Source organism: Callithrix jacchus, chromosome 3 (assembly GCF_049354715.1).
Source record: "Callithrix jacchus isolate 240 chromosome 3, calJac240_pri, whole genome shotgun sequence".
Classification (NCBI taxonomy): Eukaryota; Metazoa; Chordata; class Mammalia; order Primates; family Cebidae; genus Callithrix; species Callithrix jacchus.
Window position 1 is genome coordinate 187,493,942 of NC_133504.1, and position 26,960 is coordinate 187,520,901.

Genomic DNA, 26,960 nt, shown 5'->3' on the forward strand with positions numbered 1-26,960 from the left:
GACTGGGACCCCCTTTCCCCATCGGCAGATGCTGTGAAGTACTGAAAATCCTGAAGTGGGGACCTGCAGGTGCACTGGTTTGGAATTGCTGGAAGAGGGCTCCGCTTCCTTTATCCATCATGGGTGAGGGAGGTGTGTTGGTTCATTACCGCGCTGCTATGAAGAAATGTCTGAGGCTGGGTCCTTTATAAAGAAAAGAGATTTCATTGGCTCACAGTTCTGCAGGCTGTACAGGAAGCAGGATGCCGGCATCTGCTTGGCTTCTGGGGGGGCCTCAGGAAACTTACAATCATGGTGGAAGCCAGCACCTCACGTAGCTGGAGCAGGAGGAAGAGGAAGAGTCGGAGTGGTGCTGCTCACTTTTAAATAACCAGATTGCATGAGAACTCACTCACTATCATGAAAACAGCAGCAACAGGGGAATCCGTCCCATGATCCAGTCACCTCCCACCGGGCCCCACCTCCAACACTGGGGATTACATTTCAACATGGGATTTGGGTGGGGACACAGAGCCAAACCATATCAGGAGGGTTTGTTTGTTCTAAAATTATGTGTGTGGAGCCTATTCTGTGTAGACCTGGTGCATCCCACATCAGTGTCTTCCAGAAGGAGGGGTGTCAGGCTGACTTGAAGCGAGATAGGGAGTCTTGGGTTCAACTCCTGCTCCCCCATCACATGGTATTTCCTGACCCAGCCTCGGCACCCATGTCTACAACGTGGCGTGCCCACCACATACGCTCTGTGGGGTTGCCTGTGTGTTTAACAAGATGATGGGTGTGTAAGCACCTGGGCTCTCACCGCCTAAGCCTGACACCTTTTCGTGCCAACACGTTGCCTTTTCTTGTAATGAATTTTGGTGAGAATCTCTCCAAATGTATCATATAATTTTCTGGGAGTGAAGGAGCATCTTCGTGGTGGCCAAGTGTGTCCTAGTTACTCGCCACGTGGGGTCCTGGTCTCCTCATCTGTCACTTGGGCATAAGCATCTCTGGTTTGTGGCTTGTTGGAGGTGTTAGAGAGATGATGCCTCTGCATCCTGCAGGCACCTGCTCGGGAAACAAATAGGACTGTTACGTTTCTCCGTGACTCGGGGTCACAGTCAGGAGCTCGAGGACAGAGCCGTAGGGATGGGCTCTGCAGACAGGTCTGATCACAGGGCACTTTCCAGTCAAACGTATCCAAGGAAATCTGAGCAATCAATTTGTTGATTGTAGATAGAGTACCTTCATGTGTCTGGCCCAGGACCGGATGCCGAATGACGCCGGAATCACCTGTGTCTGCTCTGAGATGGGGCAGAGGAGACTGGACTGGGTTGAGGGGCGACTTTGTAGAGGCCGAGTGTCCCCAGGCTGAGAGGCCTTGGGTTATCGTGGGTGCAGTGTGGTCTTTCCTTTAGAATTCGGAGGCCAGACTTTCAGCCGTCGCTTCCTGCTGCTGCTTGTGTAGCTGAATCTAGAATTTCTTCCCCTGGCGAATTTTTGCTTCTGTTCTCCTGTGATCCAGAAACCTGGACTGCTGTTCTTTCTAGTGTTACAATCAGCCTAAGAGTCAGTAGTCTCTGAGTAAGGAATGGAGGCAGTGCACGAGCGTTGATGGGTAGGTAGTACTGTGATGCTGCTGCGGTGCTATAGAGAGTCTGACTCTGTCCTGCCTCATTTATTCAGCCATGCACTCATTCGTTCATTCATCAAGTTTGTGTTGAGTACACACTCTGTGTCCAAACCCTGGCATTCCTGGTCCCTGACAAGAGGAATGCAAGGTTAAGGGCATCCAGGTAAGTGCCTGGTCTGAGGCTTGGAGAGTGTGAGATGGGAGGGTAGAAACTTCGGGCTCAGTGGGGAATTACTCTGCTCATACCGCTAATGGGGCAGTTTCCGCCAGTTACTGGAAGATAACATAGATCGCTCCGTGTGAGCTGAGCAGCCACTGTTCCAAGTTCCCTTCCAGCCACCAGCCCCGCTCAGCCTGCGTGGCTCCCTGGCAGCCTGGGAAGGGGATTGGGGGCTGCTGCACTTTAGTCCGTGCTGCGGGTAAGCGTGTGGCTAGTCCTCTGGAGTGCTGCTGAGATGTCATGGGGCTGTGGAGGAGATTGCTCTTCCTGGGAAGGCAGCCTGCCTGCGCCCAGTGCTGAGGGAGTGCCTGGAGTGCAGGAACCTGGGACCCCCTCTCAAGCGGTTCCCTCTGGCAGACAAGGCAAGCCCCCAGCTCCACCTTGGGGCAGGTGTCCTCCTACTCGCTGGAATGAGCTTCATGTTCTGTCTGTTCTGTTCAGCCTCCATGCCTAAGCCATCTCCTCCTGGCCTGCCCCCTTGTCCTGCTGTGGGGAGGCCCTTGTTGTCTGAGAGGGCTGTGAGCCCCACACTGCGGCCGCTTCCTGCCTCCCTGCTCCAGGCCCCGGGAAATGGGCTGGAAACTCAGGTGGGCCTCATTCTTGGCCTATGGCACTTTGCAGCCAGGGAGCTTCCTAAAATCGCTTCTCTGCTTGGAAGCTTCCAGCCCTCCCAGACTTCCAGAGGAAATCCAAGCTCCTAAAATCAGCTTAGAAGGTGGGTCTGAGCTGACCTCATCTCTGTCTACTTCCCCTCCGGAACTTTCTCTCCAGCCACACCCAGTGGAGCAGAAGAGCTTCCATTCATCACATGCCAGACCCTGTGCTAAGAGTTGATGTGCGTGTGTGCAGCCAATTCTGTGGGGAAACTGAGGCACAGAGACCCTCTCAGTTGTGGGGCCAGGATTGGAAGGGAAGCCATGTGGCTGTAAATCTCATGATCAGCGGGCTGTTCTGTCCACACTAGTGACCCTGTGGCTGTTTCCTGCTTCTGGGCCTTTAAACACCTCGGCTCTGTTAACTGTCCAGCCCCAGGACGGGAGACATCTCCTTCAGGAGGCTCTCCCTGCCCCCACGGCCTCTGAGGGTCTCTCCTGGGCTCCAGCTGTGTATGGAGGGTGGGTGGGGATCATATTTTGCCTCAGAAAGCTCAGTGTAAACTTTCCTGCTGTGAGAAAGGAGGCCGGGGATGGAGGAGCGGGAGAGGGAGGTAAAGGCAGAGGCGAGAAGGGGGCTCATTTTCTTCTGTACAAACATTCCCCAGAGGAGAAGGAGCTTTAAGCCAAAGGTTTCTGTGACCCTGGCTGCAGATCATCTCCCTCCCCACCTCCCTGAGTGGGGGTCTCCACCTGTGCATGTCCCACAGGGCAGCAGGCATGAGTATGTATATACCCTTTCCCCAGTGCAGACAGGCTTTCAGTGAAGAAGATGAGAAACAGGGCCCCAGTAGGGTAACCTGGAGTCCTGGGGAAAGAGCAGGACTTCTAGGGTCAGCAAGGTCCTCTGGGCTTTGGAATTTCTGGGGCAAGCTAAGGTTTTGTGATCTGCTTGCAGAAACTGTTGATTTCATTGAAGGTCGGGGGAGAGATTACTGGGTTAGGTTGGGGGGATGAATTGCTGCCTGTTCTCTGAACACCACTCCCTCTGACTCTTAGCTTCTGGGAGCAAAAGAATTTGGGGGTGGCCACCTGCCCTGGCCAGTTGGCCTCTGGAAGGCCCATCCTGGAATGCTCAGAGGCAGCCCTCCCACACACCCATCCTCCGGCAGAGCACTGGGGGCAGCTGTTCATCCGTCTGGAGCACCTTGTCTGTGCTCCGGAGCTTTCGACCTGATGGGGCTGGGGAGTGCCCAGTGGCCCTGGACACGGCAGTGTGCAGGGGAGGTCTGAGCACGCCTTGGCTTAGCTTGTGGATATCTTGTCATTAGTAGTGGGCCTGATTATGCCTGTGACAGATGAAGATATTGAGGCACAGAGGCTGGGCACGGTGGTTCATGCCTGTAATCCCAGCACTTTGGGAGGCTGAGGCAGGTGGATCACTTGAGGTCAGGAGTTTGAGACCAGCCTGACCAGTGTGGTGAAACCCTGTCTCTACTGAAAATACAAAATTAGCCAGGTGTGGTGGTGCACACCTGTAATCCCAGCTGCTCAGGAGGCTGAGGCAGGAGAATCGCCTGAACCTGCGAGGCAGAGGTTTCGGTGAGTTAAGATCGTGCCATTGCACTCCAGCTTGGGCAAAAACAGCGAAACTCCGCTTCAAAAAAAAAAAAAAAAAAGGAAATTGAGGCACAGAGAGGCTCAGCAATTGGCTGAATGCTGCAGAGCAGTGGCAGAGCCAGGGCCCTATCCGGTGGCTCCCCAGTGCCTTCTCCTTCGTCTGCAGCCCCACGCTGCACCCTGGGCCCAGCACAACTGTGTTCATTAACAGCATGTGAGTCCTCACCTGGTTGGTGGCTTGCATGGGCATCCAGCCTCTGACATGGCATCCGTCTCTCCTCTAAGCAGCCTGGGGTCTAACTGCGTTGCTAGCGCTGATGTCTGCCTGGCTGGGATCGGTTCGCTGCGCGTGACGGGGTCTTCATTCTTCATCAGCGTCAACTCCTCGGGCATCTCGGGGCTTTGCCTCTGTTTTGTGACGGGGGAAGGAGGGCAGACTATTGCAGTGCCCCAACAGTTGTTCATGAGGAAGGCAGTTTCCACACAGCACAAACAGCCCAGGCTCTGCTTAGCCCTCCCTCGCCCACAGGTCCAGCTCTGCCTGTCGGGTGACATTTACACAGGGCAAGGTGCCAGCTTTGCAGTGCTAGTGCCCCCAGCGTACAACTGTTTCATAGATTCAGGCACGCTCCTCCTGGCCTTCCTGCAGCAGGCATCTCTGGGCACCTCTGATGTGTGGGCCTAGTACATACGCTTATGGGGCCAGCTGTCCTCAGATGGGACAGGGACATCCAACACAGAGAGCAGCCTCCCTTTGTGTTCTGCGTTTGCTGCCACCAAAGGCTCCCTGTTTTCAAGCACAATGGATTATTTGGGTTGTAGGTGCAGATGAAGGAGACCCCTCTAGCTGCTTACCCGGAGGGGGTCTGACGCAGGAACGACCTCTCTCAAAGCCCTTAGAAAGGCTTGAGGAATAGCTGCAGCCTGGATCTCCTAGACTGGGCTTCCAGAAAACCCGGCAGAGCCAGCCACAGGCAGGTCAGCCACTGCAGGTCCTCGTCCAGGGAACGACGCTGGCAGCCACCATCTACCCCCGCAAAACGAACACCCCCGCCACCACCTAGTTTAAGTTTTGCTCCAGTGCTTCCTATGGGAGGACCGAAACCACGGCTGTGATCCCGGCTCTCTGCAAGGGAGTTCTGGAAATGCAGTGTACACACTTTTCCGTGTTCATATATACCCCTCCTCCTGTTTTTGGTAGTTGTTCAAAAAGAGGAACTGAATGGCTTACAAAGATGTAAAAACAGTGTAAAAATAAAATAAGCAAGGAAAAAAAAAAGGAAACAATCAGACGAAGCTAGAGACAGGCTCCGTTCATAAAATACTTGCTGTTTGCTGAAGGTGGGCCAAAGGTTTGTCTCTGAGTTTCCCCGCAGCCAAAGTGGAGAAGAAAACAACAAGAGGCAAAGGTAAATCAGTAGCTCAGGAGAGCTTTCCTGGACAGGATGGGGATATCAGTGGCCACCGGGGTGACCCCGTATTCTTACAATACATGCAGCAGCCAGTTTCATTTCGCCGTTATTTATAGTGGCTTGAAATGCCGTTTGGTGACTTACTCCCTGAGCCTAGTTCACTGAGCCGTCTCTCACAGGCGTCAAGGCCACTCTTCCCTGCTTTGTCAAGCCAGGGCGTGGGCCTTAGGCTTAACTCTACAAAGCAGGAAGTACAGGGTTGAGTGTCCAGCCCCAGAATGACAGGGGGGTGCATGGGAAGGAGGGTGGCGCCCATTCCATTCACAGGTCTGCTGTGTTTGTAGAAACAGACGAAGGGAATGTTCTGTACCATTTGTATTTACAGTTAACAGGACAAACTATGAATTTGGGAAAAATATCTATTTCTGGACACACACACCCCTGCCCCACCCCTCAATTAATCCACTGTGTTACATTTTTGCAACTCTCAGGCAAAGGTGTCATCATCTCGAGGGAGACCCTTCCAGTTACATCCCGACTCCCAGCTGACCTTAAACTTCAGACCTCAAGCCTCTCTTTCTGGAAACTGACCAGACTCTTAGATCAAATGGTGCAGCTTCGGCTGCAGCCTCTAATAACTTTAGAACATTCCTGGGACTATGAAGTGATCAGTCTGGAATTTAGGCCTCTCTGTCTCCTTTTTTGGGTGGCATTACTCATATTTCCTAAGGACAAAAGAATCAAAACTCAGGCAACGTGGCCTACCTGGTCACATCTGCTGCTGCAGCTTTGGCTCGGGGCCCACAGAGAAACAGGGACTCCACACACAGGAAGTCACACGTGGGTTTCTGAGAGGCACTGGGTCTCTCCCGGGGCTTTGATCAGCCATTTAAAAAAATGACTGCTCTGGAGAGGCGAGGATGGGAGGATGGGACCAAACCTGACCTTTGGAAAATTCCAGGGTTTTGAAACTATTGTTATGTGAACGAGTGTGTTCCTTCTTATTTAAACCGCGGCAGGGTGGGCATTTGGGGAACCCCTCTCTTTTACTTCTTACAGAAGGGTAACCCCATCATCGTTCACTCACGGGGGGAAGTACTGCACGCCATTCTGGGAGGGCCAGTGTTTACATGTGATGTTTGGATGGCATGGTAAGAATATACTTAGCTCTGTATGGAACTGCCAGTCCATCTTCCAAAGTGGTTGTACCAATTTCAATTCCCACTGGCAATGAATGATAGTCTTGTCGCTCCACATCCTCACCAGCATTTTGTGTTGTTAGTGCTCTGCCTCAGTTTCCCCTTTTGTAAAATGCAGAGGTGACTAGTACTGCATGTTGACTATAGCAAAGGATGGATGGATTACTGTGAATGAATGAGCAAATGAATGAATGAATGATGTAACCCAAGTACAGTGCTCAGCCAGCACCTGTCCTTATCCAGCACTCAGTAGGCATGAGGTCAAGCCGCACAGGTGAGTTAACGTGTGAACAAGTATTCGAAGCTCTTCCTCCCGTTGCCCAAAGAGCCCAGTGCGAGGCCTTAATTCATTGAATCCAGGCCTGCCACACCACAGGTGTGAGTCCCGTGTCCAAGTGTGCCCTGCCCACAGTAGCTCTAGATTTTTGAAGCACAGCCTTGTAAAAGGAGATATATGATAAAACCCAGCAGAAAACATCCCGAGGCCTTCAGCGTTATTCATGCTGCACAGAACTTCTTCCTTGTCAGGCTCAGGGATGGAAGCGGAGGGTGGGGTCCCTCTCGCCACAGCCCGTGTGTGTTCTTCAGAAGGGGCTGCTGTTTCAGCGAGAAATCGTTCTCTCAGGTGGACCATTTTGTCTGTCTCTGCTTGTCAGCGGCGGTGGCTGACATGTTGGCAAAAGTCTCTCATTTCTCTATGGCCCCATCATTTGGGGCATCCCCTCCTCCAGGGATCCCACTTTCGAGGGGCTGCATCCGGCTGCAGCGCTCTGGCAACAGTGCAGAGCGCTGCCCTTTCTCCCGCCTGCAGCATGTGGGCCTTCTCTCCTGCTGCTGGGCTGTGGGTGGGTCCAGTCATCTTGCTTATTCTAGAGCAAAAGCTTTCTATCCTCTGGGGTCTCTGGTCACTGCCAGGCATGCTCATGTCACTGCCATCTGGTTCTTGCAACCCTGAGAACCTGCGAGCCTCCATTGGGCTGTTAGTGTGGGCAGTGAGTGGCCACATTCTAACCTCGAAGGCAGCCTGGGGGCCGCAGGCTCGCCCGTAAGAATAATTGTGTCGCAGTCCCTCCTTCCTCTCACCTTGTCCTCTTCCCTTCTGGGATGATCCTATGCACTAATCACAGCTGGGGCCTCAAAGGTTTCAGTGCCGTCCGTGGGTGGGGACTGGGTTCCTTCTTACTCCTTTGTATGCCAGAGATGAGTGCCAAGGGACCACATTTGCCAGGACTCGGGACATGGTGGGCATGCACTCCCCGCTGCATGGGCACACACCAGTGTGTGGTGGAAACTCCACACAGCCACTTCTGAAATTGCTTCCTTTGTCACTTTGCCCCATGGAGCTCCCGAGGGGAATGGGAACCCTACGTTGGCCCTCACTTTGCTCCAGACTCATTCTAACCACAGGGCCTGGTTTCACTACTGTGGCCTTTCCCATGGAACTCAGCCCAGGGCCATCTTCATGGCTCAGTTCTCGGCCGGAGAGGGAGGCTGTCGTTACAGATGGGAAGATCCCAGCCGCGTGGGCTGCTGCTGTTACTGTCTCTCTGGTCCGTGATGGTGTTTAAATATCAACATGCAGTTATTCAAGGACGTCCCCGAAGGTCCACCGGAGTGATAGACACTTTTGTAAGATAGACTCTTTCCCTCCATCCCTTTAAAAAGTAGATCACATTATGATGTATGGGGAAAAAATCTCATGGTCTCAATGCATAAGCCTGTACAATACCTTATTCATTCTGAAAGCAGAGAACTCGGGATCGCAGGGTCTAAATGAACTCGGTTTGTATTGTTGGACCATTTTGTGCCATATGCTGTCCTGACTTAATGAGGATGTAGCTGTGTATTATAAGGGTCACCAAAGCAGCCTAGATCTGAGAATCTATTCTTAGCTCCCCCACTAATCACAGGGTGAGCCTGGGTGGGAGCCAGCGGGAAAGGGTAGCACAGCTGGTCTTCAGGTGGTGCCAGGCACGCCAGTGGCTGGAAGCCCCCAGGTTGGCGGTGTTTTGGTCCATAACACACAGATGAGGAAGGAAGCTGGGGCTGAGAGAGGTGCGATAGATGCACTGCCAGGCTCACCCAGTGGCGGGTGGTGGAGCTGGGATTCCCACACTGGTGGGGGGGTCTTGCCCTGTGGAACCCAGGCATTTCATCAGCAGACATCACCCACTAAGATGCTTGTCCGTGCCAGGATGGCTGGGAAGGGGGAGTTTCAGCAACTGGGGAGGGAAGTCGAGGTAAAAATTTACTCATTCACACTCACTCATTAATTCACTCATTCACCCATTCATTCCTTCACTCACTCATTCATGCATGCATGCATGCATTCATTCATTCATTCACCCATTCACTCATTCCCTCATTCCTTCACTCATTCCCTGTCTCCTTCCCTGAACATGGAGTATCCCCCATGTTCCTGGCACCTTTCTAGGACACCCTGGTAAGCAAGACCAGGTCATCTCTGCCTCTTTGGGCTTCGTGTCCAGTGGGGAGGCAGATACTGAGCATGCATGTTGATATGACCTAGAGCGGCTGAGAGTTGGAGGGAGTCAGAGGACAATTTCCCTGCAGAATGGTGTCAGGGAAAGAGTGATCCGAGGAAGAGAAGGTGCGCATGTAGGCAGTTCTTCCTGGTCTGCCTTGCAGGGGAGCAGTGGGTGGGTGCTCGCTGGAAGCAAGGCTGGGCAAAGTGCCTAGTACTCAGTAGGGCTTCGGTAGATGTTTGTGGATGGAAAGGAGAGTGCTAGAAACTGCTGCAGAGCCTTAGGGCGGGGTCTGCAGTGACTCCAGGTTCTCCAGCCCCTGGATCCGGAGTCTCAACCGTTCACTCCAGGGGTGGTGCCCTCCCCCCAACTCTGAGGTCATTTCATTTGGGCCACTGCTTAGAGTTTTGCAAAGTGGTCTCTGGCCCTCTGCTGTGCCTGCCATTGTGGGCTGGCATTAGGTTGATGGCAGTTTCTGCAGCACAGGAGCTCAGACAAGCACTGTGTGCTGGGCAGTTCAGGCCCAGGGTTTCCACCGAACATAGGTGGGGCCCGTGCTGGAGATGGGAGCTGGCTCTGACCACAGCATTGGTGTGAGGGGACCTAGGGAGAACAGAGATGGAAGAGTGGGGCAGGACCAGAACTCGGGGAGCCTTGGACAGTTTCGGCTTCTCCTGTCCCTGCTGGGAGCCACTGAAGGACTTGGACCATGGGCGCAAGGGACCCTTGGCACTTTGATCTTGTCCCTTGGCCTCTAGGAATCTGAGTTTGTAGGGTCCTTCACAGGCGGCCCTGATGGGACCAGCAGGGATGGGGACGTGCAGCGTTGCCTCAGCGTCTCATCTGGGGAGACCTGAAGTGCATGATTCTGAGCCATCACGAGGTCAGAGGATCAGCTTGCAGGACTGCGCCCAGGGAGCCTGTGAACAGCCACCGAGTGGGCAGGACTGTGTCCCCTTTATTCAGCACGCAGCTCTTTCCCCCCATTTCTGACTGGACAGGGCAGGAGGGCGTCCTGCTGAGATGGATGCATAATGTCCCCATCCAGTTGTTTCTTTCTCCAGAGTCTGGGAGGTATGAAGGGAAGGAGCTGAGGCTGAGGTCAGATGGCCTGTGTTCAGGTCCTGGCTTCCCTGCATACCCACTGCTTGGCCTCCGGCCCCTTCCTCAACCTCCCTGAGCCTGTTTCCATGCCTGTGAAATGAAGCAAGCTGTTCGGTGCTCAAGAAACAGCGGCGGTTCACTGTGAGAACCCAGGACATTCTCGCTGTGCAGATCCCGGGAGAGCTCGAGGTGAAGGGGCCATGTCTCCCCATCCATTCATGTTCTGGAGTCTAGAGGGTGCCATGCCTTGGAGATTGTACAGGCTGTTTATGGTAGAGATGGTTCTGGAACTCAGGTCAGTTGGCTCCTGGCTGCTATAGCAGATTGCTACAACCTGGGTGGCTTGAAACAGTGGAAATCCTCTCCCAGTCCTGGGGGCCAGAAGTCTAAAATCCAGGGGTCCCAATGGCTGTGCTCCCTCTGTAGCACTGGGGAAAGATCCTTCCGGCTCTTCCAGCTTCTGGCAGCCCTTGGCTTGTGACTGCATTGCATTGTCCTCTGCCTTTGTCTCCACGTGGGTTTCTTTCCTGTCTGTGTCTTATCATGACACCTGTCATTGGATTTAAGGCCTACCTGACTCACTTGGGACCATCTCCTCATATAGATATTGTTTTTTTTGAGATGGAGTTTCACTCTTGTTGCCCAGGTTAGAGTGTAGTGGCACGATCTCAGCTCACCACAACCTCTGCCTCCTGGGTTCAAGTGATTCTCCTGCCTCAGTCTCCTGAGTTGTTTGGATTAATTTTTGTTTGTTTAGTGGACACGGGCTTTCACTGTGTTGGCCAGGCTGGACTCGAACTCCTGACAGCAGGTGATCCACCCGTCTCGGCCTCCCAAAGTACTGGGATTACAGGCTTGAGCCACTGCGCCCAGCCCCATCTCCTGTTGACATCCTTCATTACAGCTTCAAAGATGCTTTTTCTAGGTAAGGCCGCATGGCGGGGTGTGGGCATGAGGATGCAGGCCTGTCACGTAGGAGGCCGCCATGCGGTCCCCACACTGCTCCCTTCATGCCCCGTCCAGCAGTGCACAGATGCCTGGCCACAGTGGGCGGTTGATTTTGATTTTCTATTGAGAGCCTGGTTTCCTCCCTAGAAGACTTGGTCTCCGCCAGCTGAGGCTCCAGCCCCTCCCTCCTTGCACCTTCTGCTGTTTGGTGGCCAGCCCTGCCCTCCAGACAGCTGGCAGAGGTGATGGGGAGGCACCTCTGCTCCCAGGAGGATTCTCCTGGGGCCTCGTCCTTCCTTCTCACCGGAGGACCAGACCGCCAGCAGAAGCTTCCGGAGCACTGTGGGCTGAGTCAGATCCCTGTTTCTTTTAGGCTGGTGTGGGCTGCTGCATCCGAGGGTGTGGGAGCATGGGGGCCCTGGGCTGCTCAGCAGAGCTGAATGAGTTCAGATGCTCCCACTGCGGGGCCTTTCTCTGATGCCGGGTGCAGCCCTGATTTAGGAGCCTGGCGTGAGGCCGACAGCCCAGGGTTGCAGGGCAGCGCGGAGGCCCGGTGCTGGGACCAGCGCCACCATTAATCAGCACCGTGGCCGGCACCGTGCTCCGTGTCCTGCCGAGAGCCAGCTGCCCTGCCAGAGGCTCCCTGTCTGTCTCCCATCCATCTTCCCGGTGCCCCTTCATGGTGGGTGTAACTGTCACCATCCTTGCTGTCCCCCTCGCCCCTGTGCTGAGCTAGTAAACAGTCTCTTAGAGTCACCAGTGGTGTCCCCAGGCCTGTGTTGGTCCTCACTGCATGACTTGGACCCTGAGTCTTCTCGAGTGGGAAGGGGGTGCTAGGATTCCTCAGTGCCTGCTAGGAAGGGGGAGATAGAGGATGCGGAGCCTGCTCAGCCGGAGCCACTTCTGGAGAGGGTGGGCCTGTTGTGGGAGCAACAGAAGAGCATGGGGAGGCCCCGGACCAGGGAGCCACCTGCTTGGGCCAGGATGGAGCGGGGTGCAGGCGAAGGGAGATGCTCTGGAAGGCACCCACAAGGCCTGACATTAGAGATGCACCGTCCTCTCAGCCCTGTTTCTCTTCTCCTGAGGTTTCCAAGACAAAGGAGTGGCAGTTTGGCTGGGCCTGGCACTGGAGCTGGGACTGGTCCCAGGACCAGAAGAGACCCGGCCATACTCAGTCCCTGGCCAACCCCCATATCTTACTGGTTGAGGACGCAGGGCCAGGGAGGGATGTGCTCACATCTTGCATGAGGCGGCTGCAGCCCAGATTGGGAGGTGCCTTCTCCTCCAGGAAGTCTTCCTTTTTGTCTTCTGGGTTTCCACGGCTCCCTGTGCTGGCCTGGGTCCAAAGGTGCAAAAGTAAAAGAGACCTGGGACTCGATCCTGGGCCTCCTTCAGCCTGGCACTTTCCCCACAGTGCCTTAGAGGTCACATGTGTTCACAGGCCTCGGTTAACCAGAGCAGATGATAACTGAGGCAGACTGGGAGGGGCCTTGGGTCCCAGACTGTGGAGCCTGGGTGCTGCTTTTCAGGGTACAGGAGCCATGGAAGGTCACAAAGAGGAGACTGTCCTGACGGAGCTTTGGCAGCTGAAAGTGGGTCTGAGTGAGGAGACACCAGTCAGCAGAGGCAGAGAGAGGGACTAGGGCCACTGGCATGAACCTTTCTTGCATAAGGTGGTTGCAGCCCAGCCTGGGAGTTGCCTCCTTCTCCAGGAAGCCTTCCTTTCTCTCTTCTGGGTTTCCAGGGTTCCCTGTGCTGCCCTGGGTCACGGCCTTCTGTGTTGACTAGATCTGTGTACTCCCTGAGGGCAAGATTTGGGGCTCCCTTGGGGGTCTCCTGCCTTGCCCAGTGAGGGGTGAAAAGTGTCCTTAATGACAAACCAACTGGAAAATCCCAGATGAGAAAGATCAAGGATCCACTTGGGAAGAAGAGAAGGCTCTGGGTGCCACAGCCCTCGGGCAGCAGTCCACGAGGCCTCAGTGGCTGACTGGAGACCCTGGAAAAGGTGGGGTGTCCCAGAGGCTCTGAGGCTCCCAGGCAGCGGTACCCTGGCCCTCCTGGGTCCTCCCATGTGGGTGCGCCCCAGTGGGTGCTCAGCCTGTCAGTCTTTCCCAGAAAGGTTCCAGCCAGGAATGGGAACCGTTCCTACTGGGAGCTGGGCGTGGGGGCATGTCACCCTTGCCACGGATGGTTGGGTGGGGAGATGGGAACCTTGTCTCTTTTGGCAGCAGGAGCCCCTGCGTCCCAGCCACTTGTGCTTAGCAGGAGGGAGCGCGTTCAGACGTGGGGCAGGGGCTTTGTGCCGTCCTTGGGAGAAAGAGTTTAATTTTACAAGTTTAGAGTTCAGCCAGCGGATTGTTTGTGTCTCTTTTTTCAAGAAGGAGACGACAATGCTGGCATTGACTGTCTTTAATTTGCCATTTGACTGAGAACAGCACAGCTCCTCAGTGGCTCTGCCACATTGATCCCGTGCCGTGGGGGGGGTGGGCCTGCCACTTCCTGAGTGAGGGAATGGAGCACTGCAGACAGATTCGATTCGTTTAAAGATGGTTTTTACTTGGAAGGAAAGGCTGTTTATTCTGCTTTGGTAAAAGCTGTTTTCTGGTTTGGAGAAAAAGCATGGAAACACTCCACATGCGGGCCCATCGGAGCCCACCCACCCTCTGAGCCTCTTCTGACAGCTTCTCGCGGCCCCTCTGGGATGGGATAGCCCGTGGCTGGCATTGCTGGCCTGGCCCTTGATGGCAGAAAGGCAACTGAAAGCCAGCTTGTGCCATGCGGCCTCCTGTGGTGACCTTAGACGGGATTCCCCGGTGGTTCATGCCACGTTTAAACACTCTGTGGGACACGTGGTGACTTAGCCAGAACTGCCACCCGCGTCCTCAGGATGAAGGAGCAGGCCAGTCGGACCACGAGAACTTGAACCACACACCACTTGGCGGTGTGAAATTCGGTGCCCTGCAGATACGTGGGGGCCCCACGGTCCCACCTCCATGGTGAACTTCTTCTGTTATAGAGGCGAAGAGGGCACTGAGGGGCTCTGCATTTGTCAGCTGGGGCTGCTGTAAGGAAACAGCACAAACCAGGCAGTGTCAACAACAGAATTTCATTTCTCATGATCCTGGAGGCTGGAAGTCCAAGATCAGGGAGAGGTGGAACTGGTGTCTGGGGAGGACGGCTTCCTGGTTTAGAGATGGCAGCCTCTCCACTGCCTTCATGTGTCTGGGGAGGACAGCTTCCTGGTTTACAGATGGCACCCTCTCCTCTGCCTTCATGTGTCTGGGGAGGACGGCTTCCTGGTTTGTAGATGGCAGCCTCTCCACTGCCTCATGTGTCTGGGGAGGACGGCTTCCTGGTTTACAGATGGCAGCCTCTCCACTGCCTCACGTGTCTGGGGAGGACGGCTTCCTGGTTTACAGATGGCAGCCTCTCCTCTGCCTTCACGTGTCTGGGGAGGACGGCTTCCTGGTTTACAGATGGCAGCCTCTCCACTGCCTTCACGTGTCTGGGGAGGACGGCTTCCTGGTTTACAGATGGCAGCCTCTCCTCTGCCTTCACGTGTCTGGGGAGGACAGCTTCCTGTTTTGTAGATGGCAGCCTCTCCATTGCCTCACGTGTCTAGGGAGGACGGCTTCCTGGTTTGCAGATGGCAGCCTCTCCACTGCCTCACGTGTCTAGGGAGGACGGCTTCCTGGTTTGTAGATGGCAGCCTCTTCACTGTCTCACGTGTCTGGGGAGGACGGCTTCCTGGTTTGTAGATGGCAGCCTCTCCACTGTCTCACGTGTCTGGGGAGGATGGCTTCCTGGTTTGTAGATGGCAGCCTCTCCACTGTCTCACGTGTCTGGGGAGGACGGCTTCCTGGTTTAGAGATGGCAGCCTCTTCACTGTCTCACGTGTCTGGGGAGGACGGCTTCCTGGTTTACAGATGGCAGCCTCTTCACTGTCTCACGTGTCTGGGGAGGACGGCTTCCCGGTTTACAGATGGCAGCCTCTTCACTGTCTCACGTGTCTGGGGAGGACGGCTTCCCGGTTTGTAGATGGCAGCCTCTCCACTGTCTCACGTGTCTAGGGAGGACGGCTTCCCGGTTTGTAGATGGCAGCCTCTCCACTGTCTCACGTGTCTAGGGAGGACGGCTTCCTGGTTTGCAGATGGCAGCCTCTCCACTGTCTCACATGTCTAGGGAGGACGGCTTCCTGGTTTGCAGATGGCAGCCTCTCCACTGTCTCACTTGTCTGGGGAGGACGGCTTCCTGGTTTAGAGATGGCAGCCTCTTCACTGTCTCATGTGTCTGGGGAGGACGGCTTCCTGGTTTAGAGATGGCAGCCTCTTCACTGTCTCACGTGTCTGGGGAGGACGGCTTCCTGGTTTGCAGATGGCAGCCTCTCCACTGTCTCACATGTCTAGGGAGGACGGCTTCCTGGTTTGTAGATGGCAGCCTTTTCACTGTCTCACGTGTCTGGGGAGGACGGCTTCCTGGTTTGCAGATGGCAGCCTCTCCACTGTCTCACGTGTCTGGGGAGGACGGCTTCCTGGTTTGTAGATGGCAGCCTCTCCACTGTCTCACGTGTCTGGGGAGGACGGCTTCCTGGTTTGTAGATGGCAGCCTCTCCACTGCCTCACGTGTCTGGGGAGGACGGCTTCCTGGTTTGCAGATGGCAGCCTCTCCACTGCCTTCACTTGGCAGAGAGAGAGAGAGAGAGAGAGAGAGAGAAAGAGCGGAAGAGATCCTGTCCCACTTCCTCTTCTAAAGCCACAGGCCTATTGGATTAGGGCCCTACTCCTATGACCTCTTTAACCTCAATTACCTCCTGACAGCCCCTATCCAGATATAGCCACATCGGCAGTGAGGGCATCAATACAGGAATTCGTACAGGGGCTTGGAGAGGACACAGTGCAGTCCGTCCTCGGCATGAACCCTTTTTGCTTGAGGTGGCTGCCGCTAAATCCAGGTACCACCCCCTCCAGGAAGCCTTCTCTCTTTCCTCTGGGTTATAGTGGTGTCTGCGTCACCTCCTCCAGTAAGACTTCCTGTCTTTCCTCTGGGTTTCCATGGGGTCTGTGTCATACTGCCCTGGGTCCAAGCCTTCTGTGTTGACTCTCTTGACCAATCGGTCTTCCCACTGGGCTTGGCACTAGATTTTGGGGGAGCTAGCAATGGGAAACACCTGTTCAGTTCATCCAGGTGTAGGTGAATATGGATGTCTGCCATCCAGGGAGCCCAGATACAGTTGGGGAAGCCTTATTCCAGTAGTTGGTGCTTTCAGGGTTAGTGACTGAGGTTTCTTCCCTTTGGCCCTCCACAGATGGAGGTCTCTGTACCTGGAAGACCCCCCCTTTGCCTTTGTCTGGCCACCTTCTTCTCCCTGGGAATCAGTCTGGTGTTTCCTCCTCCAGGAAACCTTCCTGGAGTTCACAGGTCGGAGCCCACTGTGCCATCTTTGACATCTTATATCTGTGTCTGGTCCCTTTCAGGTGAGGCCTGGCTGTCATTCCCCATTGTCTTGCAGAGCCCGCCACCCTGCCTGGCAATGAGTGAGTGCTCAATCATATCTGCTGTTGGGATGCAGGCTCCTGGTGCCTGGAACAGTGCTGGATGCTGGCGGCACGTGATACATGTTTGATGAATCGGATTCATCAAGGGCAGCAGCGTGGATTGGCAGCAACTGCTGCAGAGACCACGTTGCAGTTAATAAAGCCCTCCCAGACCCGGGGCCCGGCTGAAATCTCACGATTTATGGAAAGCTTTTCATTATAACTCTGCGGGGAGCTCCCTCCAGGATTAGCATTTTTCAGACTCTCCTATCAGCAGCACTTTGAGGAAGAAAGCTGTGAGCCGGGAGGCGGATGTGGGGGAGCAGACACAGGCTATCTGCACATCCCAAATAGAGACAGTGGGTGGCTGTGGCCCATCCTTCCGAGGTGCCGCAGGGCCTCACCCTGGCTCATGCTTCAAAGGACCCTTACAGCATTCTGCATCGCCATTGTCACCTGCAGCACCCTGCTCGCAGCCAGGGGACAAGGACAAGGTTCCCTTCCAATTGCCTGAAAAGCTGCCCTCTGAGTTGGCCCTGATACTCCCAGGGAGGACACCTCATGGGAGGGCTGGGGAGACCTTCACTGCCTCTGAGTGGGTCTGCTCCAGGGGACTAATGTGGGGAGGGGGGAACTGCAGGCTGAATGACCTGGGCTGGCAGGAAGCTATGGCTGATCCCGGGGGAGGTGGGTTCATGCCACATGGCCCAGTACCCTAATGTATTAGTCAGGACAACCTGCGGCAGCTGTTGTAACAAACATGTCTCAGTGTCTAACAAGCACCCGTCTCCTTGGCTGTCCTGTGGGCTGGCTGCCCCCTGAGTAGTCACCTGCCATCTGGACGTCTTCTGCTGTGGGCTCTGCTATCCGTAACCTTGACTTCAGTGTGTGGACAGCAAGGAAAACACACATGCTCCCACGGCGTGTTCAGGGCTTTGACTGTGCCCAAAATCCAGGGTCTTTTGGTGTGTGGGTCACAGGGGAACCTAGTTCATTTTTCCCTTCCGGGATTCTTCTCTCTTCCCCACGCTGCCAACACAATCCTCCCTTCATTTCCCCAGGTCTTTACACCCATTGCCCAAGTGGGGAAATTGAGGCCTAGAGAGGAAGAGGATCTGCAGTGACCCATACTCAGTGGGAGCATGGAGACTGGAACCCAGGTCTTTGAGCTCTCCAGGAGTGTTCCTCCCATCCCCTCATCCATGTGCACAAATGTGTACATTGTGTGTGTGCATGTGTGTGCGTGTGTGTGCATGTGTGTATGTGTGTGCATGTGTGCGCGTGTTTGCATGTGTCTGCATGTGTGCGCATGTGTGTGCATGTGTGTGCGTGTGTGCATGTGTGTGCATGTGTGTTGAGGAGTGGAGGGCAGGGTAGCTCTCAGTTGATTTGTTGTCTGTAATGACTGCAGAGGCTTCATTGATTGACTGATTGATTCATTCATTCATTCGGTGAACGTGGTTGAGGGCCTGCTATGCTCCAGGCAGGGCTGAGGAGCCAGTGAGAAATGGGGCAGACATAGTCCCTGCCTGGTTGGCGGGGGTAGCCGTGCTTAAAGAATGAATTCCACTGTTCCTTATTTAATTGCTCAAACTGTGGTCACTGCTTGAAAGGAGACAGTACTGGGAGCACGTTTTACCCTAGGTTAGGGAAGGCCTCTCCGAGGTGGGGACATCTTAGGGATAAGGCTAAGTGGAGCACGGGACGTGGAGCAGGGGGACATCGTGTGCAAAGGTCCTGAGGTGGGAGGGACCCTGATGTCCGAGGCAGAGGCACCTGTGACATGAATAGAGGCAGGAGAAGGGGCTCTGACAGGCAGCAGTGGGGGCAGAGCTGAGGCCACATAGCTGGTGAGAGGGATTTTAACTGAACAGCCGTGGGAGGCCAGGAGAGGGTTTAAAAGCAGGACAGGGGCGTGGTCATTTGCTTTTCACAAGAGCTCCCTGGCTGCAGGTGCAGAGGGGCAGCGGAGCCTGGGAGGAGCCTGCACCTGGCCCACGGGAGGCCTCTGCCGTCTACATCAGTGCTGGTGGTTGGGCCAGGGGGGCTGTCGGTGCCGTGAGTGGGCAGGCGTTCACTGCGAGGACTCCCAGCGTTCTGGCTCTGCGGCGGATGATGGTGCTCTTCCTGGGAGAGAGAGATCACATGGCATTTGAGGCCCTGGGCTGTGGGATCCAGGCCAGCGTTTCTTCTACAGCAGCGGAAATGCCTCAGCGTGGTCATCAGCACTCGGTCAACTGTGCCTGGGTCAGGGCTGCCCACTAGGGAAGCCTGGTGTGTGAAAGAGTCTCCAAGACAGGAGACATCAAGAAGGGGACTGAGATGCCACCAGCAAGTCCTTCGAGCCTGTCACTGTTTTATGTCTCATCTCTCCATCCCTCCTCCCATGTGATCCTCACCAGAGAATTCATCTTTATGGACACAGGAGCTGATCTGCAACGATGAAGGTCTCCAGGGTTTTCCAAGGTCACCTAGCTCATAAATGACACAGCTCATTCCCATTCAAGTGGGACAAGCCCCTCAACTCTAAACACCCCCACAGTAAAACTGGGGAAGCAGCCACACAGGTCTCACGAGGCCAAGGCAGGGATGGTAGGAGGTGGCGTGGGGAGATGGTGCTCCTAACTGTGCCTGTTGTCTGGCGGAGGGTCTGTTGGGGCTGGCCCTGGAGGGGACCCTCATGGGAAACCCACCAGCCTCATTGAAACTGAGCTCAGCCTGAATCTCAGCTCTCTCCTGCTCATCTCCTGGAGAGGAAAGCTGGGTGGCTGCCTTGCAGTCCGTTCACCAAGGAGATTCCCTCCCACAGCTTCCATCACTGCGCCGAGTGCTTGAAGACAAGAATCCAGAGGGCTGCTCTGGGCGTGGGGTCTCGGCAGAGCACGGGTGTGGACCACAGTGGCGGGTGTGTTCACAGTTAGTGAGCTCAGGGGACCTGGGCTTGGCCTGGGCGGGAAGAATCCAAGTATGTTCAGGGATTAATCCACAGGAGTAAAAGGTTGTATTTCTTTGGGGTTCTCCTTTATTTATTTGCTTTTTTTTAAATTTTTTATTGGATTTCAGGTTTTGGGGTACATGAGCAGAGCATGCAAGACTGTTGCGTAGGTACATACATGGCAGTGTGCTTTGATTCCCTTCTCCCCTTCACCCACATTTGGCATTTCTCCCCAGGCTATCCCTCCCCACCTCCCCCTCCCACTGGCCCTCCCCTTTTCCCCCCAATAGACCCCAGTGCTTAGTACTCCCCTTTCTGTGTCCATGTGTTCTCATTTTTCATCACCCACCTATGAGTGAGAATATGCGGTGTTTCATTTTCTGTTCTTGTGTCAGTTTGCTGAGGATGATGTTCTCCAGATTCATCCATGTCCCTACAAACGACACAAACTCATCATTTCTGATTGCTGCATAATATTCCATGGTGTATATGTGCCACATTTTCCCAATCCAGTCTATTATCAATGGGCATTTGGGTTGATTCCAGGTCTTTGCTATTGTAAACAGTGCTGCATTGAACATTCGTGTACATGTGTCCTTATAGTAGAATGATTTATAGTCTTTTGGATATATACCAAGTAATGGGATTGCTGGGTCAAATGGAATTTCTATTTCTAAGGCCTTGAGGAATCGCCACACTGTCTTCCACAATGGTTGAACTAATTTACACTCCCACCAACAGTGTAAAAGTGTTCCTTTTTCTCCACATCCTCTCCAGCATCTGTTGTCTCCAGATTTTTTAATGATCACCATTCTAACTGGCGTGAGATGGTATCTCAATGTGGTTTTGATTTGCATCTCTCTGATGACCAGTGACGATGAGCATTTTTTCATATGTTTGTTGGCCTCATATATGTCTTCTTTCGTAAAGTATCTGTTCATATCCTTTGCCCACTTTTGAATGGGCTTGTTTGTTTTTTTCCTGTAAATCTGTTTGAGTTCTTTGTAAATTCTGGATATCAGCCCTTTGTCAGATGGGTAAACTGCAAAAATTTTTTCCCATTCTGTTGGTTGCCGATCCACTCTAGTGACTGTTTCTTTTGCCGTGCAGAAGCTGTGGAGTTTCATTAGGTCCCATTTGTCTATTTTGTCTTTTGTTGCCAATGCTTTTGGTGTTTTGTTCATGAAGTCTTTGCCTACTCCTATGTCCTGGATAGTTTTGCCTAGATTTTCTTCTAGGGTATTTATTTGCTTTTTTAACATTGGCTGCTGCTTGTTAAAGGGAGAGAAGACCTGAATCACTGACCGGGAGCAAATCTGAAGGTTCCGGGGGCTTTGGTGACATCTGTCTGCCTGTATCCAGCTGGGCGGGGCTGGGGTCCTGGTTCCGGCATCCCCTGCTGGTTTGAAGAAGTGGCCTGGGTGCCCTTGATGAAGATGCCACGGGTGCAGAGTGCACGCTCTGCCGTGAATTTGGGCAGAGTGCTGAATTTTTTTTCCAAAAGGAACTTATTAATTAGAAAGGAAAAATAGCCCGTGCTTATTAGAAAATACAGAAAAGCAGAAAGAACAGTGGTCCATGCCGATAGCGTCTGCCGGGTTGCCTCTGCAGATTTTTTTTTGTCTTTTTCTGTTTTCCTTTGTCTATTGGGGAGTCTGCCACTTAGAAAACGGTGCTGGAGATGCCCCCGCCACCGCCTTTGTGCCCTGACTGACTCCCCTCTTGGCTTTCATCATACGAAATCTCACGCCCTCCTGCAGTCCTTGTAAGACATGGCTTTGCGTAGCGCCTACGTCTCCGCGGAGTGGGTGTCCCGGAATGTCTCTGTGAGCCCCTGCTGTTGGTTATTTTTGGCTCCCCACGAGTTTGAATGCACTGTTTGCAGAGTTTAAGATCCTTTCCTTGGGAGAGGTTCCCAGCAGTGGAGTCGCTTGTTGAAGGTGGCGAGTGGTTTTGGGGATCTGGGTAAACCCAACCTCTTGCTTTCTGCAGGGGGGATGGCACAGACAGGTGGGCAGTGCTGGGGGACTCGGAGGTCTCCCCAGGTTGGTGGACATAGTTGGTGTCTCGGGTTCTGTTCTGGTCCTTACAGAGAGGGCGTCTCAGTGCGTGCTGCCAAGGATGGGGGGTGCCTGGGGTTGCCGAGAGGCTTCCTTCGGTCACAGTGGGGCCTGCATTGGCTCCTTCCAAACACGTGTCTCTTTTGTCACTGCTTTTGGTGGTAACTTTGCAGTCAGGACTTGGCTACTCCGAGGCGCTGTCCAACAGGGCGCGTTTGGATGGTAACCCTTGCTGGGGTTCCTCCTTTCCACCAAGAGCATGCTGGTATCTCCAGATCACTGTACTTCCCTTCGCCTTTTGTGTTTTCCACACTCCATGAGACTCTCCACGGCTCTAGCGGTGTGTTCTGCTTCCCGAAGGTCAGGTACGACTGCAGCCGAAGTGGCCTCAGGCTGGGGAAGGGGTGGCTTCTGGTTAATCACGTCTCATCCGCTGAGAGTTCTGAGCTCCCTACACGCTCGTGTGCCACTGATGCCTGGCAATGAGGAGACACGCCATGAGGAATCAGTACCGGGGTGTGGAGGAGAGGAGGGTTTCTCTGGGCAGATTGGGGGGGCAGTTTCTAATACAGGGTAAAACTGGGGCCAAGGCCTATTTGGGAGACAGATGTGAGAATGGGTGTCCTCTGGTGTAACCAGGACGGGGCTAGGGGGTGGAGGGAAGATGAGGCTGGAGGTGGGGCAGGAGGCTGTGTCTCCCCACAGCTGGCCTGCTGAGAGCTGGGACCTGCGGACCTTTAGATCATCAGCGAGGCCTCTGGCAGTGCCCGGAGCACTTACCCCAGGGAGCTCCTCCTCCATGCCTGGAGGTGCAGGGAGTGCGCTGGGACTCTGGAGGGAGGACTCTTTCTGTTCTCTGGGCCCAGCCAGTACTTGTCACGGGCAGATCCTCCTGATTCACTTTCCCTCCCCCTCTCCCTCTCCTTATCCCTCCTCCCCCCTCCTCCCCCTCCTCCCTCTCCTCCCCTTATCCTCTCCCTCTTCCCCAGCTCTCTTCTCCCCCACCTCGTCCCCTTCCACCCCCTCATCCCCCTCCACCCCCTCCTCCTCTCCCCCCTTCTCCTCCCTTTTATTTTCTCCCCCCTCTAGTTCCAGCCCCCTCTCCTTCCCCTCTCCCGCTCCTCCTCTCTCTCTCCTTCCCCTCCAGAGGAGACACCATTATGGCTGCCGGCACAATGAGGCGATTGTGCACAGCAGCCCCTCTGAGCCCAGGAACATGGCGGAGGCCTGATTTTCATGAATAATCAGACTCCTGGCCAGGACTGAAGCGGGCAGCACCCTGAGCTCCGCTGGCCGGCCAGGCGCGTTGCTTCTGGGCTTTGTCCGGGATGAAGAGCCCCTGGCTGGGTGCCCCACTCCTCAGCAAGGGAGTAGGGAGATGGGCCTGGCAGTGGAGCCTGGGGGTTGGTTTGAGCCTCTCAGCCCTGGGAGCAGCCGAGAGGGGCCGGAGCCCTCGCCAGGAAGCGCTGGTGGGGGCTGGACTCCAGCCTCACGTCCTTGTCCTCTGGCCCCGTGCATGGAACCCCTGGAGGGAGCCCTGCTGTAGGCATCCATGGGGTTACTGGTGTGAATGGGACGGCGCTCTCATCCTCCTGTTGCCACCATGTGGGGTGGAGTCCTGCCCAGCATTGGATATGGCACTCACCATTTGAGAGGTGTGGCCTCCTGAGACTGGGCCTCGCTTTCCTCACCTGTCCAATGGGCATTCTCACACCTCTTCCACCTGGGACTGGCAGGGCTGATGGAGCAGCATGCCCAGCACTCAGTAGGTGCTCGGTGTGGATAATGCCGAGTCAGCTGCTTGCCCATGGCCGGCTGATGGAGAAGCCAGGCGTGGCAGAGCCAGAAGTCCTGGAGCAGAGCCCTGTGGGAGCTGTGTTATGGCTGTGTGTGTGGCCAGGGGTCTGTGTTGGGGGCCACAGGGAGAAACACGATGCCGGGAATTGGAACCCAGCCCCAGCCAGCCTGCCTTGCCTCTTTCTCTTGGCTACAGTGGCACCTGCTGGTTGCCCATGCTGACCTTGTTTCTGTAGCTACTTGGGGTGCTCCTTCTGGGGTGCCCCCACCTTCCTGGACACTTGTGAAAATACTCAGGAACCCCTATTTCCCGCCCTCACAGCCTCCAGGAGCTAGAAGTCTCATTTCCCCCTGGGGCAGACCCTGTGCACATACTGATTTTCTCTCTGGCCTGTGACGAGCCTCGTGTTAGCGGGCAGGCACTTGCCTTAGCAGGATTTCATGAGCGACACTGGGCTTGCTGGCAGCAAGCTTTGCCTCCTCTCCAGAGACCCTGAGGTGGGACTCCTGGGATGCTACAGGCACAACCCAAATTATGGGCAGGGTGGCAGGGACAGAGTGTGGGGCCCTCTGTGAGACCCCACCTCTCCTCTCCCCACCCCACTCCACCAAGGACACGGGGTTCAGCCCTGGTTGAGGCCACTCACTCCTGCGGGGCACCAGTGGAGGGGGTGGCTACAAGCATGTACCTTGGGCAGCTAACCACATCGCTCCAAGCTGCAGCTTCCCCTGCATCTTTTGGGAGTTAGAGTAGCCTCAGCCACTGAGAACTGCGGGGAAGGGTGACAACTTAATATTCAGGAACACAGGGCCAGCACCAGGCCTGTTCTTTGCAGGTCAGCAGAGAAAACAGCAGACTGTTTCTGGAAGGGTGACCCCCCCCAACATGTGTGGCTTCCCTCTATGGCTTGGTAGTCCTTGGCTATTGGGGACAGAAGAGGCCTCTCTTCTGCCGGCCATGGGAAAGCAGCGCCTCAACTCCCCAGCCCCGACTGGCTAAGGTCCGCATGTCCGGCCTGGTGTCCGAGGTACCTATGCCAGCTTTGTACCCACCCCTCTTCCCGAGCACCCGCATCTTCCGGTGTCTGGGGATTTGCGTGTGCTGCCGAACACCTGCGACGTGCATGACCCCCATCTTCTCTCGCAAGACTTTGCTGACCTCTCTCCTCGGAGCGCCTGGGGGCTCCTCCCCACCTCCCCTGGATGCCCGTGGGTTCCCTCTCTGGGCATCTCCTCAGCGTTAGGTGGAGGGGCTGGGATTCCTCACTATGCCCCCTTCCCTTCCTGGAGGGCAGAGGCCTGTCTGAGTCACCCCAGCGCCCCCAGCTCGGGGTCCCCCACCGTGCTCAGTGCCCGAGGGAGGAAGCGGTGAGTGAGCCCTGTAGTTGGTGGGGCTACAGGGAAAAGCCACACCCGCTTCTGCCTCTGCCTGGCCTCAGCCTGCAGCCCTGTCCCCTGCATGAATGCCACTTTTGTGTCTGTTCTGCAGGCCCCCACCCCTCCCCCAGCCCCACCCCAGGGATGCTGCCGGGTGGGGATCGGAAGAGCTCTGGGGGGGAGTGGAGAGCCGACTCTGCTCCTACCGTCCAGACAGCCTGGGCCCTAGGCATGCCCTGCCCCCTGCTGAGTCTCCCCGTGAACGGGGGTTGGGTGGGGAGGGCCGTGCTTAGTGACTGGAAGGTCCTTTCCTGTTCCCAAGTTCAAGGGCTCCTGTTCCTAGACCCTTGTCTGAGGCTTCTGTAGGATGAGAACTGTGCCGTGTGGTTCCCAGCCTGAGACCAAATTGCTGCCATGTAGAAGGGACTTAGACACGTGTCCTGCGACTCCAGGAGCAAGGCTGGCTCACACTCAGGCCTGCCTTTGCCAGCACTTTTGGGCCCTCGGTGCCGCCTGGGGGCATGGCATTGGGTGGAGCCAGGTGGCCTGGGCTCTGTGCTGGCCCCACCCTCCAGTGGGCTCAGGCCTCTCTGTGCTCTGGCCATGACTATCTGCAAGGGCCTGAGAGTCTGTGGAGCAGAGAGTGAGCCCCCTGGGGCTGGCATCCGCCTGGTAGGCCACATCTGGATACCTGGGACCCTGCAGTTTTGTGCCTTGCTGGCCTGAGCTTGCTTCCAGGGCCTGAGCCGCCTCCTCCCCAGGCCTATCCTCCCAGAGTGGGCTGCACAGCCAGGGTGTGCACTTGGAGTCCCAGAGGTCGGCCAAGGCAGCGATGGGGTAGGGGACAGAGGGGAACTGAGCATGGCCTTGGGGGCCATGTGCACCACGGGCATGCAAGGCCCCCTGGGGTCCAGGACAGGACCATGGTGAGAAGAGAAAGGGGCAGTTTGGGGATACCCATCTGTACTCTTCTCCAGGGCTCTGTGCATATGAGGGCAAGGCACCCCAGCAGGGGTGAGGGAGGAAGGGTTGGGGTCTTGGAAAGAGAGTATGGGCAATTAGAGGTGGGCCTTGTCTTTCCTGGGGTCTTAGTTTGGTTTCTGGGATGAATTCAGTGGCCAGGATGCCCTGACATCATGAGCGATAGTGCAGACTTTTCTGGAGAGGGTGCCGGGAGCTGCCTTCGGCTCTGATGGGTCAGTGACCCGGGCAAGGGCAAAACTACTGACCGGGGTGCCCTGGCCGCTTCGGAGCAGGCTTCTCCGTGGGCACCATGTCTCTTGGAGCCACTGCGGCTGTGAAGGACCCAGGTTTCTCCAGCTCTCACAGTGACCGGAGAGGGCTGCCGTCTGATCTCCAGCTTCTGCAGCAGCCACACTGCTGGTGTCACTGAGGAGGAGGAAGCTGGCACTCCCTTCAGAGTGTAGGGAACGGGGCTCGTCTGTGCCAGCCAAAGACCTGAGCAGACATGTGTGAGCCTGAGGTCCCCAGGCCCTGGCCGGGTGCTCCACCCTGGTTCTGCCCATGTCCTTGGGATCCTCGTGCTGCCATCTGGTGCCCCTCTCTGCAGAGCCTGGCGGAATCAGCCGCAAGCCCGCCTCCATTCACACAAGTGTTTGTCCTCTTTTGGGACGAGGCTGGTGGGAAGATAATTAAAAGTGACCCAGCATCGCAGAGTTGTGCAAATTGCAGGATTAGTGGGGCATTAGCGGGAGGCCTCACAAAAGGGCTGCCCTGGCCCCACCGCCCCCTCTTGGGTCCCCCAGCTGGGCACATAAAGGCCGGGGGTGGTGGCAAGACGGGAGGGGGGAGGAAAGCAGGAGGAATTAGCATGAGGCAGATGAATAGGGACGCTTTGCATCCAGGGCCGCCTGGCTGGGGCGGGGGATGGGCACCCTGGCGGCCAGGCAAGGTGGGGGCCGAGACTGCGAGCGGGTGTGGAATGCATCTGAGTGGATGGCGGGCTGTGCCCTCCTGAGAAAACGGTGCTGCCAATCAGGCATGGCCCGCCGAGCGGCCGCCCCGGGCCGGATCCCAATCAGCTCTGTGCGTCTTGTCTCCCC

The 26,960-nt window shown here is 55.5% G+C and overlaps 1 protein-coding gene and 1 long non-coding RNA gene across 10 annotated transcripts in view; one reads left to right on the forward strand and one right to left on the reverse strand.

The window, feature by feature from the left end:
• Positions 1-26,960, forward strand: part of SORCS2 (sortilin related VPS10 domain containing receptor 2) — a 575,162-nt gene that overhangs the window by 81,211 nt on the left and 466,991 nt on the right. For 4 of the 9 annotated variants that reach the window (XM_035294148.3, XM_078367583.1, XM_078367582.1 and 1 more), the window contains exon 1: positions 21,906-22,088. The exons of 4 other annotated variants lie outside the window; for them this stretch is intronic. Coding sequence is in view for 1 of the 5 variants with exons in the window: in XM_035294146.3 (XP_035150037.3) it covers positions 21,943-22,083 (141 nt within the window). In the remaining 4 variants the exon portion in view is untranslated. Of the gene's footprint in view, positions 1-21,905; positions 22,089-26,960 lie in introns of those variants that run through there. One more of the 9 variants, XM_035294146.3, reaches the window with a different exon arrangement.
• Positions 19,733-22,622, reverse strand: LOC144581846 (uncharacterized). The gene is made up of 2 exons (XR_013533213.1): positions 22,504-22,622; positions 19,733-22,199 (listed from the first exon to the last, which is right to left on the reverse strand). It is a non-coding gene; the product is annotated as an uncharacterized LOC144581846 (long non-coding RNA).